The sequence below is a fragment of the Mustela putorius genome, unplaced genomic scaffold, assembly GCF_011764305.1.
Source record: "Mustela putorius furo isolate JIRA1106 unplaced genomic scaffold, ASM1176430v1.1 tig00000596_pilon_pilon_pilon, whole genome shotgun sequence".
In the NCBI taxonomy this organism is placed as follows: domain Eukaryota; kingdom Metazoa; phylum Chordata; class Mammalia; order Carnivora; family Mustelidae; genus Mustela; species Mustela putorius.
In genome coordinates, this window is record NW_025421428.1 from 15388198 (window position 1) to 15404996 (window position 16799).

At 62.2% G+C, this 16799-nt stretch overlaps 1 protein-coding gene across 1 annotated transcript in view; it reads right to left on the minus strand.

The window, feature by feature from the left end:
- The window catches only part of QSOX2 (quiescin sulfhydryl oxidase 2), a 35383-nt gene that overhangs the window by 7669 nt on the left and 10915 nt on the right, over nucleotides 1-16799 (minus strand). The window contains exons 4-12 of the mRNA XM_045082920.1: nucleotides 9660-9760; nucleotides 7503-7551; nucleotides 6781-6886; nucleotides 6546-6636; nucleotides 5111-5256; nucleotides 3761-3895; nucleotides 3405-3534; nucleotides 1498-1620; nucleotides 278-428 (exon numbers count right to left, since the gene is read on the minus strand). Of these exons, the coding sequence (XP_044938855.1) occupies nucleotides 278-428; nucleotides 1498-1620; nucleotides 3405-3534; nucleotides 3761-3895; nucleotides 5111-5256; nucleotides 6546-6636; nucleotides 6781-6886; nucleotides 7503-7551; nucleotides 9660-9760 (1032 nt within the window). The remainder of the gene's footprint in view (nucleotides 1-277; nucleotides 429-1497; nucleotides 1621-3404; nucleotides 3535-3760; nucleotides 3896-5110; nucleotides 5257-6545; nucleotides 6637-6780; nucleotides 6887-7502; nucleotides 7552-9659; nucleotides 9761-16799) is intronic.

Genomic DNA, 16799 nt, shown 5'->3' on the forward strand with positions numbered 1-16799 from the left:
CTTGGTCACGCTTTTGCGAGAAAGGAGTTCCTGGCCCGTGTGCCCTCATTCTGTGACGCTATCCCCACAGGTCAGCCGCGCACAGGCTTGTGAGTTCCGGAGGACCCGGCACCCGCGCAGGCAAGACGCTCCCCTCCACGCTCCTTAGCCCGCACCCCCCCCCGCCCGGGGACGTGTCCCCTCACATACTGCTGCTCACGACACTGAAAGGCCCCAGCACGGCAAAGGTGGCAGGTAGGCTCGGCGTGCCCTGGGCCCACGTGGGGACAGCGCGTACCTGTGCCATCCAGCGCCTCTGGGCGGGCCCCGGCTTCGACAGTCAGAGTGTGGAACAGCTGCCAGAGAGAGCACGTGTAGCCCCTGAGCTCCGGCCGGCTTCCTTGACATCCAACCCACGTTATGTGATTAGTAAGGAATATTCCGGAGATCTGCGAGCAGGGAGAGAAAGAGGTAACTTTAGTATTAAAGTAGCTGGTGAGCATCCTCCGGCTTGAGCGGGCGCTGGTCACGCCTGGTGTTGATGCGTCAGAATTGTGTCCACCGCACGTCTCCTTACACGTGTATTTAAATTCCACACCGAACAAGTGAGAGAACACAGCCTCTATTCCACCAAAGGAGTTCTCAAACTAGGGGGACGGAGCCTGTGCCTTTCCTCCCCACGCAGGGATGAGAAGGTTCATGGTATCGGACCAACGCAGCTTCAGGAAAGCATCAAGGGCTCCCGGCCTCGTGCGCTCGAGTCACTTAACCCAGCCCCCCACCCACTGGGGCAGGGTCAGAGGAAACCACCCAGCGGTCCAGCGGCTCTCAGCCAGAGCAGGTGTGGCCCACAGCGGCATCGGTGGAGCGCCGAGGCCCTAAGAGCCCAGGGCCCATGTGCCCGCAGCCACGTAGGAGCTTCTAACGCCAAGTCCACAGCCACGGTCGGCGCCTCCCGGCAGGCCGGCTGGCACAGGGCTTGTCCACGGAGCCTGAAGCATGTGGCTCCCACAGGGACGTGCATGCGGACAGATCCTGTAGCCGAGGAGCCTGTGGGGGCCTCCAGGTTAGGGGGAGTCCAGGGGGAGGTCAAGGCCCGCACCCAGCACGTCTCTGTGCTGCCGGACAGCATGGCGCCCGCGAGCACTGACGTGTGGCTCACGTGGGCTTGCGTCCTGCCCCGGGTCGCAGGGAGAGAACTGGCCCGGGGCGCTCGGCGGGGCCTCCCTGGGCCTCCCGGAGCACATGGTTTTATCAGCCTGTTGTGTGTAAGACTGAGGCGTTTACCACAAATACAAGTAACACACAAGGCCGAGCACCCACCAACCGCTGTGTCACAGCACACCTCCCGTGGCCTCAGCCAGCCGCGCCACAGACAGAGGCGGTGTGCACAGAGCACGTCCCGGGACCGTGGGACCTGTGGGGTGTAGCGGGGGGGACGCGGCCGGGCCCCTGGGCGGGGAGGGGGAGCAGGAGGACGTGGACAGGCGGGGCGTTGGCTCCGGGGCGTGGGCTCACCCGCATCTTGTTGTTGACCAGATCAAGGACGGCATTGTAGGGGATCCTGTCCAGGGGAAGGCTGGCCAACCACTCCTGCAGCGTCTCCAGCAGCTTCCTGACCGGCGCCCGGCCGGGGAACAGCTGTGCAAGGAAGGACCGTACTTAAGACAGTTCGGGGGAGATGCCGCCCATGGCACAGCCCGGTCTGCCGGACACGGACCCACCTGGGAGTCTGCTGGGAGAGGTCCCAGGGCTCTCCCCTAGTACTGGGGTGGAGGGTCTGTCTGGAGCACAGAGTAGGGGGACGGAGGAGCCGCAGGCGGGTCCCCAGCTCTCACAGCCGCCTGTGCCTCACCCACCAGCTCAGAGCCCCAGCAGGCAACTGCTTCACAGTGACAGACATGGCCACGACCTGACTTTTTTGCATCATGTGGTGGAGGGCCCTGCAGCCCTTTCTGGAAGCACCGTGACGGACTTATCCGGCCTCGAGCTAACACACGCAGGCCTGCCTGCGGCGCTCCACGCTCCCTCCGCCTCCCCCTCTGCTGTCTGACTGCGGAACCATGTGGCAGAGGCGCACCCCACAGGGGTTCTCACCCCAGAGGGGCGCGCTGTGCTGGTTAATGAAGCGTCTGTGCCCGCCGCGCAGCTGCGGCCCCTCGCGCTCAGGCAGCACCGGCTCCGCGACCGGCGGGCGTGGCCCTTCCCCGAGCACCTGACAACGCCGCCCAGAGCTCAGAGACTGCCTCCGCCGGCCCAGGGCCAGCACAGCTCACAGCTGCAGAACCCTGTTTCCCGCACGTCGCAACGTGCTGCTAGCGACACGCCGGCCTCTAGCTTCTGGGTCCAGCCAAGCTTCAGAAAGAACAACAGACGGTCACCCTGACCACAGAGCTGCACGCCTGAGGCAGAGGAGGAGGAGGCAGAGGAGGGAGGACCGCGGGGCTCTGAGCCGGGACCAGCACCGCAGGCCACCGCCGGCCTACACCACCTTTCTTCACTGGGAACACATCACGTGACTCACTACTCCGGGGCTGAGAGTCTGGCCTTCCATCTCTTTCCGAAGTCACGGGACACAAGTGTGCGACACACCATAGAAGTGTTGAACAGGAATTACTGTACCAAGCCCCTTGCCTGACACGAGAGAAGCCCCTTATCTAATTTTAAGTCATCACTATGCCCAGTGTGGGGCCTGAACCCCCAACCCCGAAATCAAGAGCTGCAGAGCCATCGACAGAGCCAGCCGGGTGCCCCAAGGGAAGTCCTTCCGAGCAAAGCTTCCCTCTCTTCGAGACAACAGGCATGACTGCAATGCCAGACACGGGGCGAAGGGCTCTGTCCTCAGGCCACTGTGACCGAGGCCTTCCCCGACGTGAGAGCGCGGCGTGAGAGCGCGGAGGGGCCCCAGGCACTCCTTGGGCCAGAGGGATGACCTCCTGCTCCCCGCTGCGCTGGCCCAGGGAAAGCAGCAGGCCGTGGGTTCTTGGCCCAGGAATTAAGGGCTCATGGCAGAAAGGGGACCCGACAGCCACAGCTCCTGAACGACAACAACCGGCCTGTGCACCCTCACCGCTCCGCCCACCAGTGAAGGTGGGGTGCTGCCACCCCCGCACCCGGCCCACTGGACACACCCTGCATAGGGAGGGCTGCTGGGCGGCCTCCTCCTGCCCGCTGCCTGCCGCAGCCTCCCTGCCCGCACGTCCCCAGCCCCGCCCTGACAGCTCATCTGGTCACCCGGCAAGCAGCGACCTGGCCTCCGCCACATGACCACGGCTCAGAACTGGTGTGTGCTAAGCAGGGAAGCCAGCGCAGGCCTGCGCCGCTGGAGACAGAGCAGTCCTCCAACTGAGGCCGGCCGCACTCGCCGCCACGCCCCCGGGTGCCCTCCTGAACCCCCCCTGCGGCCCAGGTGAGACGTGTCGCACCCTGGCGAGGATGGTGACGAAGTCCTTGAGTGTCCGCAGCTCGGCCCCCGCGAGGGCCTTGTGGGCGGCCAGTTCTCCCCTCAGGAGGTGGTGCAGCCCCGACTCCAGGTCCGCCGTGTAGAGCTTCAACCTGAGAGCAAACACCGCGGGGCTGGCTGAGCCCCTTCCTCGCCTGAACACACCCTCCCCCTGCGCCCGCCCTGAGGGACCCCTGTCCCCCCTAGGATGACAGCAACACCTCCCCCACAGCCGGCAGGGGCGTATCTGAGCAAAGCCAACGGCTCAGGGGCTCAGGGCTGCAGGGGCGCCTGTGCATGCAGCCTCGTGCGGGCCGGCTCAGGCTGGAGGGTACCTGCCTGTCAAATTCTCTCCAAACCACGACTTCGGGATTCTTGTCCTCATTGGGCTTTTCAGGCAACGAAAGCAATTTTTTCCTCACATCCGGCAACGACTTCAAATAAGAGGAAAAAAACGATCGGAGGGGCTTCCCGCTGCGAGAAAGGGGGCCAGGTGTGGGCGCAGGCCAGGGCGCCTCCAGGGGCCTGGTCCCCCTCCGCAGGTGTCGGAGCACGCGCCGGTCACCCAGGCACCCGGGTCCCCCCCGGGCGAGAAGAGCCCTCCCTCCACAATGGGCGGAGCCTGTCCGGACGCCCCAGCCCACCCACGCTCTGGGCCTTTGTTGCAAGGACTGTGGGCAGCGGGGCGGGGCGTCAGCGGGCCAGCCCCCCCGACCTGGGAGGTTAAGACAGAGCCAGAAATCACCGAGCTGTAGCCACAATGAGGACCAGTACCAGGTTTCCTCAGCTGCGGCTTCTGGCATACCCAGGGCCTGGCATACCCAGGGCCTCTGCCAGTACCCTGCCAGCTGCAAGCAGGGTGTCAGACAATCGGGGCCACGGGGGCATCCGGGGGAGGAGGAGCACACACTCAGAGGGTGTGTAAAGCGATTCCCAAGCCCTCCAAAGGAGCTCAGGGCTTATCAATGACATTCATGGCTCCTTCTGACTCCAGTATCCGCGTCACTTCATGTGGAGAAGTACTACAAACGGGGCTTTTATGTAGAACAAGCATTTTTCTTCGAAATGGCATTCCGCTCAGGGACACTCTGTCGGGGATAGCTCCTGCTGCAGACGTGGCGCTGGCACCCTCTGTTGCAGGGCCAGCCCGGGACAAGCCCGCTCGCAGAGGACGGCATGAGGGACCCAATCCGCAGAGGTGGCCACGCCCACCCTGACTTCTGCTTAAGAAGGGAAACCCACCCAAGAACCGGGGCACATCCGAGGCTCTGGGGAGGCCTCTTCCCAGACAGCCAGGAGCCCAGGGATGGAGGAAGCGCGTCCTGGCTGAGCCATGTCCCAGCACGCCGAGACGCGCCAAGAGCGGCCGAGTCACGGCCGGCTATGTGAGCACCTCCAAGCCAGGGGCGGGGCGGGCCACCCCCAGGGCAGGCAGGCCTCCTGGGGCTAGGGCAGACACCACAGGCCCCAGGACCCCATCTCACCTTCCCACCTACGGCCCTTCCCACCCTGCTGCGGGCTGTTCACTTTCTAGTGGCACTTGGGGCGAGGAGATGGCACCCAGGCGGGTTCTGTGCTCCTAACTGTGACGAGGCGCGTGGCATCTCGCCCAGAGGAGGCTCCCACACTTTGAGGGGTCCCCAGATCCTACCGGAGGTCGCGAGACTCCTGAAGCCAAATGGCACTTACACGTTCATCAGCCCACGCGTCCCGTTTGGGTAAATCAAGTAACAGGAGGGAAGGGAAGAGACCCCGAGTCTCCCCAGGAAGCCCTTCTCCGCGTTCAGCACTCTCTTCACCACGATGTTCTCGTACGGAAGCAGGTCTAAGATGACCTGTGGGCGGAGAAAGCAATGTCACCCTCCCTGTGGGGGCCGCGTCTCAGGAAACGTCCCCCTGACGCGTCCCAAAGCAGCGAGAGCACGGACACCAGGAACGGGGTTACCCGGGCGAAGCCGACCTTCCCTCCCCCCACCCCGTCCAGCCCTGCTCAGGCTGAGGGCACAGGGGCAGGGACGGAGCAGCAGCAGGACCACAGCAGCAAATCCATAGGAGCTGGAACAGCTTGAGAGATGACCCCCAAGCCTGGCGCGCCACCAATGCGATCGGGTGCGGAGCCCACACCTGTCCACTTCTTTCAGCCAAAGGGTACGCGTGTCCCAAGTGGGGGCGCTGCCGGAGGTGCGCACCATGCTCTCCACACCCGGCCCCGCTGCAAAGTGCCCTCCGGGGAATGGCCGCAGCTACCCGCCCTGGGGACAGCCCCTGCCCGTCATCCCTGCGTGTGGGAAGGGAGGGGCGCCCGAGGACACAAGTGCACAGCAGGGAGAGGCAGCCCTGGGACAGCGTGGGGGGTGCCAGGCGAGAATGCCAGGTCCTGCTGCTGGTGGCTCCTCCTAGCCTCCCCGCCGCCCCGGGAGTTCCGGTCAGCCACAGAGAGGGCGGCACGATTTCGCTGGGACTCGGAGGCACAGGCACAGCGCGGTGTTCAGACGGCTGACCCTCGTAGCCTCCGCGTGAGCGCGCACCGGCCAGCGCACCCGCCAGGAGCACATGGTGTCCTGCCTCCCCTCCCAGAGCTCCCAGAGGCAGCGACATGGCCAGGAGGCAGGCAGCACGGTGAGCGGAAGGAGGAGGAAGGCGCTGGGCACAAGCAGGAGAGCCCCAGCCGCCAGCCGCTGCTTCCGCCCTCGAGGGACCTCCCGTCCTCCACGCCGGAGTCTGGCACCAGGGGCAGAGGCTTCAGACCCCATGTACGGAAAGAGAACAGAAGAAAGTTCCACTGTAGAAACGATGTTTTATATCATCTTGGACCTGGCGGCAAAGTTGAGTGTTTCCAACACAGCCAAGAAAAAATCCTGATGGCGATGTCTATGAGTAAGAAATGAAGAGCCTCGAAGGAAGAGGTAGGGCACCCTGAAAGCTGGGTCTGGGGTGCCCCACTTGAGCCCCCGCTTCGCCATCGAGGCCCCTTCTCAGTGTTTTCTGAGAACCAGCCAATCCGCTGAGGGACACCACAATGCCCCAAGAATTAACAGGAGCAAGATGCGGGAAGGTCATTACCGAGGGGGAACCGAATCGCGGCACGCTCACGGAGAGACGGGGACAGACACGGACACGGTACCTCACGGCCGACATAGGAGCCATGGCTCTCAAACAGGATGGCCACGTAACGGCCACCGTGAGTGTCCACAAGGGAAAGGACGTCGCTGGGCCTTGGAGAGAAACAAAGAGGCTTTCAGTGCTTCCGAGTGCAGCGGGCTGGCACTCCCATGCAGCACCCACACCATTTAATGCAAATCCGTGTTGACGGAATTCGGCTCCAGTCCCAACACTCCCCTCTTCACGCAAGTACGCACGGAATGGGGTCCAACGGCGGGCAAGCAGGCGGCCTGTCTCCGTCCGTGTGGTTCTGCAGGAAGTCAACCATCGTCCGCCTCACCGTCTGCAGCTCTCGGTCGGGCCCTGCGGGCAGGCGTGCCATTATCACCGCGCGGAGTGCCACTGCCCCAGGGCCCTAGACGGCACCGCACGGACACGGGCAGGATGCACCGATGGTCGTCGACAGACCACGGTGGGTGCACAGACAGAGCACACGGTGACTGCTGTGGGGCCAAACGGGCACCAGGGGCCAATCTCACACACACGGCGTGGAGACGGAGTGTTCGGAACACGCCCGGCTGACCCTGTTGGAGACCCGCTGTCCCTGGGAGCCTGACCTGGGCACTGGCTCCCGGGGTGGGGGTGGGGTCCCTCATACAATTCATTAGGCAAGCATGTAGTTCATGAACTTCTCCAAATATTTTTTGAGTAAGGAGTTTACTTTAAAAAAAAAAAAAAAAAGATTTCACTGTCAAATTTAACAAGGAAGGCAAACCCTGGAATAAAAAATTGTTGCCGAAATTATGACACTGCTTGAGCTGTCCGAGGACAGGTGGTCAGAGGTGCCGACGCGGATTCGCTGATGCTGGCGTGGAGGCCCACGGACCCGTCCCCCGGGCTCCCTGCTCTCCTGACATCACCTTCGCTTTAACAGGTTTATGAGGCGACTCTGACAACAAAATATAAAACTTGTCTTTACCTTTAAAATTTTCTCCAGTTGTAAAGTCCTTTGTAAACGCCTTGAAATACTAAGAGAAAAAACACAAAACAAGTAATGAACAGCCAGACCTGGTGTCTGTGCACATGTTTCATCTCTTGTTTTTTTTAAAGATTTTTTTAAAATTTATTTGACAGAGATCACAAGTAGGCAGAGAAGCAGGCAGAGGGGGAGGGAGAAGCCGGCTCCCCGCTGAGCAGGGAGCCCGATGCGGGACTCGATCCCAGGACCCTGAGATCATGACCTGAGCCGAAGGCAGAGGCTTAACCTGCTGAGCCCCTGAGGTGCCTCCTGTGCAAATGTTTAATCTTGAAGCAAGAAAATGACCATAAAAAGAGCTTGAGTTCATCTGCTCCAGCAAGTTCCCGTTAACTGAGAAGGAGCCGCACATTTCCATGCGCGTCTGCAGCCATCCATGTCTCCGGGCAGGCACATCGGGGTTCTGTGATCTACACTCTCTGAGCCAGCAGGGCCAGAAGCCGGGCCGCGCGGCTGCTGCTCTCCCTGACTCCCGGCACCAACGTGCACCCTAGTGGCCGGCTCCGACCTGTGGGGCGGGTGACAGATGCAACAGGACCTCTCGGGGCGGAAGAAAAGAAACTCTTCAAGTTAAAGACCTTCTTCGCTAGAAGAGATGCGGAAGAGGGTGGGAACAGCAAACAGGGAAGAGCCTCTCTGTTCTCGCACTGCAAGGAAGGTCAGGGTCGAGAACGTGCCGGGGCTCCTGCCGATCAGTCACGAAAGCTGCGAAGCCCCAAGAGCGATCGGGCACACGGAAGGAGCAGCTGAGGGACACGGAACCCGTGAACAGAAGACGAAGCTGCGGTCATGCAGGCAGGCGTTCTCAGGGCTCCGGAGCCACCGCCGAGGGTGCGGGAGCTCTCGGCAACCCTGTTCAGCGGGAGACCAAAGGCCTGGGGCTCACAGCCGGCACAGCACCCTGCGTGTGGCGCTAAAACACAATAAAACTCACACAGGGAAGGTGAGGGTGAGGCTGGGAAGCTCTGGAGGAGCATCCCTGGGGGCGGAGGCGCGGCTGCCACGGAGCCCGGCCACGGGAGCAGCAGGACAGCACCCGGCCCCAGGCTGCACGGAGCACAGGGTTTTGGGGCTGGAAGACTGAGGCCTCCAAGCTTCCTCAAAGGCCGCTGTTTTCTGGGATGTAAATACTGTCCCGATGCACCCCTGCTCCCACATGGGACCGCAGCGCACACACAGGTACACACGGTCCCTGCACGTGCACCTTCGAACCTTCTCAACAGATCTGTTTACTCTCGGCCCCCCGTGGAAGAAAAGGGTAAAATCGGGGCGCTTGGGTGGCTCAGTCATTAAGCATCTGCCTTTGGCTCATGTCATATCCCGGGTCCTGGGACTGAGCCCCACATAGGGCTCTCTGCTCTGCGGGAAGCCTGCTTCCCCCTCTCTGACTCACCCCGTTTGGGTTCCCTCTCTGTCTCTGTCAAATAAATAAAATCTTTTTTTTTTTTTTAGATTATTTATTTATTTATTTATTTGACAGACAGAGATCACAAGTAGGCAGAGACGCAGGCAGAGAGAGAGGAGGAAGCAGGTTCCCTGCTGAGCAGAGAGCCTGATGTGGGGCTTGATCCCAGGACCCTGAGATCATGACCTGGGCCGAAGGCAGCGGCTTAACCCACTGAGCCCCCCAGGCACCGCAAATAAATAAAATCTTAAAAAAAAAAAAAAAAAAGGACACAGTAAAACCTGCCTGTAGGGTCACCCAAAGGCCACCTGCCAGTGTCGCTCTGACAACCTGACCCACCATATACATGGTGCGCCAGAGGGCCCCGAGCCAGACCCGGGCCACACAGGCAGGGGAGCAGGAGGACAGACCTGGCCTGGGGAGCCCACGGCGGCTCCCTAGCACGGCCATGCCCTAGGGCCTGTGGCTGCAGACTCACCCTCCTCTGCTACTGCTACAGCCCCCCACGACACATACAGCCCAAGAGGGTGGAACGCCAGGGGTGACCCCCGTGCAAACGAGCTCCTGCCGGGTCCCCCGTGACCCCCCCCCGACATGCCCGGGTGCAGGAGTCACACGCGCGGTAGACCTCGTGGGCAGGTGCCCCTTGGGCGGAACGGGAGGAGAGCCGGCCACGAGACAGGCAGGGTGCTCACCCGGAAGGTGGGGTAGAAGTGGATGTCATAGGCTCGGCACACCTCATAGTTCTCCTCCTCCCCGCAGTCCAGAGCCGCAACGCGGATGGCAGCAGACCAGTCTGAAAAGCAGGAGCGTGACCTTCAGTGTGGCTGTGTGCCCGCATCCACACGGGCCACCGGCCCACCGGCCCACACCCCCCTCAGGTCCCAGATCTAGCCCTCACGTGCCCAGAGCGTTCCTGCGTCAGGCTGGAGGGGAGAACACAGCCTCCCCAGGCTGCAGGGCGCTCCCATCGCGGACAACACGGCCAGCGGACTTCTGCCCAGGGTGCATGCCGCCCCGCTCCCACCCGAGCCCGGCTCTGCCGGACGGAAGCGGGCGGGGGCTGGCCTTCCCCAGAGAGCGGCCGCAGACGGAGAGGCCCGGCCGCGCGAGCTTAGCGAGGACACTCCCGGGCACTCCTGCAAATGAGAACCTGTAGCCGCGGTGTCTGAGCCGCATTCTTTCTGGGAAGCGACTCTACTTTCCATGGACACCTCCCCCAGACCCTCAAACGCTGGCACCGGTCCTTAGAACAAGTGCAGTTTTACACATATATTTTGCTTATCTTCAAAGATTTTCTCATGGGAATGTCGCCACATGTGACTACCACAAGGTCTCCGGCTGGGCGGCCCCCTCCCTCCAAACCCGCTTCCACTCAACAGCCCCGCCGCCCGGTCACAGCCAGCAGTGGCCGCGGTCACACCGAGTCTCTCTCTCTCTCTACCCCCCCTCAGGATTCAACCTCTCCTTAAGTTTCACTGGTCAGGAGGCTGTGACTACAGCCCTGTGCCCCACGCACTTCCTGTCGAAGACCCCAGGTCCCCCCAACATCAGGGCTGGGCTGACCGCACATCTCTGCTTATCTCCCAGAGCCTGCGTGCACCTGCGTGGAGACTCGAGTCAGCCTGGGAGATGGCTTCCCAGCTGGCCCTGTGGGTGGGTGACCTCTGGCTCCCTCCCTTCCTCCCTTCTCACTGACAGACCACCCTCCCCTCCCCCGAAAGTGGGCGGTATGTCATCTCAGCCCCCCTCCCGTCAGGAGGGGGCACAGAGGGGCCTAGCGCACGGCAGCCCCGAGGCGCGGCGTGCACAGGGAGACAAGGGCTTGGTTGGCCCTGTGACTGCCAGTCTCAAAGGCACGGCTTCCCAAGTATCCTCCAAAAAGTGAGATTCTCTCTTTAAAAGATCTGATCCCTCCCCCGAGGATGTCCCGGTTAACGCTGCCAGACACCTCCCGGCTCCTTAGGGGCAGCCGGAGGAAGCAGGACACGGAGCATGGCGGTCTGCAGACACCGCAGCAGGACGCTCCCCACGCGGGGCGCTCCCAGCGGGACCCAGGCGCTCCCCAGATGCTGCCCATGGGGCCACCAGGGGCGGTGGGCGGGTCCACTCCTGGTCCCCTGCAGCTAAGGGAGTGCCACGTGGGGGCTCCCGTGGGTCCGCACAGAGCCCGACGAGGCCCCATACCGCCAGGCGTGCTGACAGGGCACCATCATCTGGTTAACAATCACGTCCCACGGGTTTGCCCGGGGCCTGGCTGCGATCTTGAACTTCAGAGGCTACATCGAACACGGGCCTGGGAGGAGAGAAGCCAGCAGACATGACCAGATCCCGCACTACACGAGCACTTCTGGGCGTGGCCAAGTCCGCAGCTTCCCAGTTTCCCAACCAAGGCACCACTTGTCTAAAACTACTCGCCCTCCTCCTCTGTCCTCACGAAGCCAGTGACCAGCGTCCACGCCATGGGAAGACCCACCGCTGGCTTTCACCACCGAGGACCAAACACTGTTCTGCTCATGTTGCTTCCCTGAAACCAAGTCTGTCCCGAGGCCACTTCAGAGGGCTCCCAGCAAGAATCACAAAACCTTCAGGAACCACAGGTCGCATCTTTCTGGAGTCTCGGATTACACGGAACGAAGGAAGGACAGTTAATACTCGCATCCAATTAGGGCAGCAGATGGCCCAGAGCGGGCAGCTCGGTGCGGTGCCAGCAGTGCCCTCCACCGCGGCGCCGCCCCCCGCACGCCACCCCCTCCACCGCGGCGGCCCCCACCTGCGCACGGGGCCCTCCAGGCGGTGGCCTCCACCTGCCACACGGTGCTCTGGGCGGCCTCCATCCCGCATGCTGCCTCCTGCACGGCAGCTGCCCCCGCCCTCCACACGCACCCCCACTGCCCTGTTGGGGGGGCCTCCCCCAGCCTGTCAGCCTCGCTTCTCTTCCCATTCATCTTGCCGAAACGCCTCCTGCCTGCCTCCTCGTCTCTGCCTCACAAGCGCACGGTTTCACTGTTTACTGGGAATTTCCATGACACACTGTCATTTCATGCTTCAAAAAATAAAAGCACCCACTGCCCAGAAAGAGTATGTGAGAAAATGAAGACCTGCCCCAAGGGCTAACCCTGACGTTTGGTAGAATTGCGATGAATCATCACGCCAGACGCGGAAGCGGGAAAGCAGCGGAAGGAACGCACTCCTCGACGGCCGCCACCGTATGGTTTTCGCGGTGGGACTTGGTCTGACTTCCTTGTTCTGCGAGTCTTCTTACTAAGCACGTTTCACACACAAGCAAATGCGCCCCCACCCCCAGTCTGCAGGGGGCTGGCGGACACTGAGCCCTGGGGCTACTCGTGCTGTGCTCAGTTCCCACCCGCCGGAGTTCCCGGTGTAGAGGCCCCAAACAGCACCCCATGAAACAGCCCTGGGTCATGACGCTGCCCGTGACAATGATGCTGAATCGAACCAGATGCAAGGCCACAGCGGCACCAGCCACACTGCAATAACCGTCCTGAGTCTAACCGGGCACAGAGACAGCGGGAACATGCTGGCTGCCCACGCGGAGGTAAGAGCGGCTGTCAGCCCCCGTGAACACCCTGGTAACCCCGAAGGCAGGATCGTGTGCTGCTGTGCCCCGAGAACTATAGGCTGTCCGGCCTCAGGCTCAGCCCGCAGCCCCAGATGAGAGGAAGGGCTGGAAAGCAGGCGCTGGTTCCTGTGTCCCTCTGCAGCCGCCCCCTACCCTGACTCAGCGGTGCCATCCGGGTGCCCAGCTCTGAGCACAAGCAGGATAAAGTCTGTGTCCCCGGGCAGCGGCCAGCAGCCAGGCTCCCGCACCTCCTCCAAACCAGCCGCGCTGACTGGGCTGCTCTTTTTCCAGGCAGACCTCCCCCGGGCCCCAACATCTGCCAGCTGTTCCCACATCCTGCACTTCCGTGCTAAGAAAAAACATTCTGCTCGAGATTGAACTATGTGATTCTTCAAATCCTAACCTCAGTTGGAAAGGACCCCTGAGGGTTGCCTAGCCCTCAGCAAGGCATGCATGTCTGTAGGCAAGATCACTTTCTGGGTGCCCTCAGAACCTTCCAGATTCTGCACATTTCTGCCATTTCATCAGCTGACTTGTACCCTCATCTCTTCCTCATTCATTCCTCCCCTCAAGCCAGACAGGTCCAAACGCACTCCTGCCCCAGGACCTTTGCACCTGCTCTTTCCTGGAGGAACATGCTTTCCTCCAACTTGTACTTGCTGCCTTATTCATAGATTTCAACACAAATGTCACCTCCATAGAAAGGCCTGCCCTGACTTTCTGCCCAGGCACAGTTAAAATGGCAAGAAAAGCTCCCCACCAGTCTCGCTACACTGTACTTGACAAGCTTTCTTACCAAGCCACCACCTATGGAAGTCTGCCGGGTGGAAGAGGCGGGATGTTACAGATGAGGGGGCTGAGGGTCCGAGAGATTAAGGAATCTGTCCGGGGTTCACAATCTGCTTGGTGGCACCACGGTCACCTGCCGTCATAGGCGCGCGGAGCACACGCAGCATGAGCGTGCCGACTGGCATCTTCTCAAGGCTCTGCTCTCCCTTTATCCCACAGCTCCAGATGAAGACCCTCCCTCCTTCAAGTGCAGCCCGCCCCGCCATGCGGCACACGCGTGCTCCTCTGAACCGCACATGGTCAATGTGGAACGGAATCAACCACTCCCTCAACGAGCCTCTGCACTGTCTCCTCGAGAAACACAGAGAAAACCAGTTCTCTGGAAAAACCACTTATCCTTGTATTGCCAGCATCTTTTCTACCATCCCTCCACCAGACCACGGCCCTGCGTGCACTGGCAGGAGCCGTGTCGCTCCGCGGGGAGCCCTGCTCCGAGCCACAGGTGCAGCCGAGCAGCTGGCGCCCCGCACAGCAACACGGCAGAGGGGTTGCTTCCCACTCCCCGTGCCCCCAGAGCCACGTTGCTCTGCAAGGGCGGCCACATCACCACCTGCGTCTCGTGCAGGACTCCACAATCTAAAACGCTCTGACCCACAGCATCCCAGCTCAGCTCCATGCCCACGACTGTGACGTGACTTTACAGGCAAGAGAGCTGGCGCCTTGGCCCCACAGGCTAAAGGAGGGGCACCCAGTGCCGCCTCCCTTGCCCGGGCCTTGGGGCTGCCCCAGCTGCGAGGAGCCTTCTGCCCGAGCTGGGCCACCCTGACTTTGAGGACAGTAACCAGGAAACTGTCTCTTGGCATCACAAAAGCGCCAGGTGGCTGACGGTCCTCACCTCCTCTGCCCCTTCCCCCCCGTGACACTGGTGACACCGTTTTCACCCGAGCATGGCTGTTCCTGCTCATCCCCACGCAGGGCGAGCCGCACACGACAGGCCGATCTCGCTCTGCCAGCACAGCGCTGACGACATGCCACCCCGGGGCAGGGGGGGGCGGGACGGGGGATTCTTCTCTGCCTGACAAAGGGGAGGCCTGCGTGCAGAAGCAGGAGACGTCGCCAAGGCAGGCTGTGCTGGCGATGGGCACCAGCAGGGCCCTGGGAGCCGTCCGGGGGTGGAGGCTGCCTCTACGCCACACTCCACGCACATGGCAGCAAGCTGGGACCAGGTACAGCCCCAAGAGGACCCTGATGGCTTCCAAGGAGCCATCTCAACCAGCCACACAGACAGGACAGGCCCCCCTCTCGCCCTGCTGTGTCTAACGTCACGCCGCCAACAGCCACACGACACGTCCTTCTTCTGAGGTCACGTCCTGACATGTCCCGGCCTCTGCCCCCTTTACTAAGCTCAGTCCCATCAGGCTTCCAGGTGCCCCTAGCGTGGCCCGTCCCACCCCCGTCCCAGCAGGCCCGTCTGGAGCAGACAGAGGGCAGACGGTGCGCATGGCACCAGGACACCCGTCAGGCAGCCCGCGCGGCCCACATCCTGCTCTGCCTCTTACCGGGTCTGGAGAACCTGCGCAGCCTCGTGGGCACAACACAGAGGCCAGACAACACCTCCCTCCAAGGGGGGTGTGAGGACAGGTGGGCTGGCAGCCCCACGCACGGCACGGCGGCTTGGCGTCTGCTGCTAGAAAGTGTCCCGAGCCCTCCCCACAGCCGTGGCGCGGCAGCGGACACCGCACTCACGCAGGCCAGTGGCAAACTCCCAGTGACCCTGCGAACTGCCGTCCTCGCAGACGGTGGCGACTGCCCAGGGTCCCAGAGGCAGGGACGGAAGGGGAGAGGCCAGCGGGGGGCTCGGGTGGGGCGTGGCCAGCACGAGTGGCTCCAGAGTCAGGGGCTGGGCCAGTCCTGTGAGGGTGCGGGTCTCGGGAGGGACTGACACACTGCAGGGGGAGGAGTGACATCACTCTGACCAGCAGCGCGGGGTCCTGGTGGCACAGAGACTGCAGACTGGTTGCCACCTCCCGTCTTGGCACCCAGGAATATGGGGCAAGGTGGCCCTCCATGGGCTCCGGCAGCTACGGTGAGCGAGGTCGAGACAGTTCCTCTTTGGGTCAGTGACCAGCCTAGCACCGGGATTCTGGGTAGACGGTGTCCTTCCTGACCCAACCTGTACCCCTAGGCAGGTCCAGTGTTCACATGTGGCCACCCCAGTTGGGCCCCACGGACTCTGGAAGAGCTGGGCACAGGTCATTGGCACCGGAGCCATTACCCTCTAAAGTCGGCGGGGTTAGGGCCAGGGTGCAGAGCGGCTGACCCATTGGATGTGGAGCCCGAGCCCTCCCCACACGCCCCACCAGGCTGTCTCAGGCACAACCTCCCAAATGACAATGGAAGGAGGTCCCCTGGTCCTGCCCCACCCTGCCCCCTGGAAGTGGGGAGCCAGCTCCCCTCTCAGGGGCACCGGCTGCCTTCCTAGGTGAGGAGGAGTCGGGGCTGCTGGGCTCGGGCATGTGCAGGGTCTGGGCTGCAGATACGCCCACGGGGAAACTAGAGGAGGTGGCCCAGACTGCAGTCACCAACTCTCGGCTTTTCAGCCTGCCAAGTCCTCCAACTTCCCCAGGCACCCAGGAGGTGGACCCTGCCTTTTGAAATAGGGCACAACGGCTGATGGCTTAAAAATGAAAAAGATAAAAGAAAACCTCGGTTTCCCTGGATTTTAACCACTGCTTGTCCTCATCCCGCGGTGAAAGGGCCAGAGGTGCAGCGCTACCCACGGAGTGCAGGCGCTCGGGATGCCGACTGCTGCCCAACCGCCCCACAGGGGCTCCGAGGAAACTTCGCGCCCAGGAGGCCCCCCTCTGCTGCCTCTGGGAAACCAGACACTTGGTAACTTCGCCCACGTGAGGGCTCCAGACCCTGCATCCACTCGCGGCGAGTGTCAGAGTCTAATTTCCAAACAGTCAGAGGCATGACTCGTGCAGACACAGGACAAACGGGCACCGACGGTGCTCAGACTGAGCGCTGCAGGAGCGGGTCAGGGGCACGCTGACGGAGGACCCGGCCTGCCAGGAACTGCCGGCTCCAAGACACAGCAGGGTAATGCCCAGGAGGGCAGGAAGCTCCCAGCTGCTGGGTTCCCCTTTCCACCGGACAGGACTCTGTTCCTCCACCAGATGAGGGGGTGAGTCAGAGCCCTTAACCAAGCCATGTCCAACACGGAACGTCCCTCGGAAAACTAGCCCCAGGGGGAGCCCATGACACGAGGCTCGAGGACATGGAGAGGACACGCCAGCCCTCTTGTTCACAGTTCCAGGTTTCAGATAATGTTTCATAACGGCAGGATGTAGAAGAAAACTAGCCCAGCATGACAGCGGCCCAGGGCAGGGACATGGGGTATGCTCCTGAGATACACGCGGGAAATGCCCATGCCTGCTGTGCTCCCCAGAGGAAGACGTCC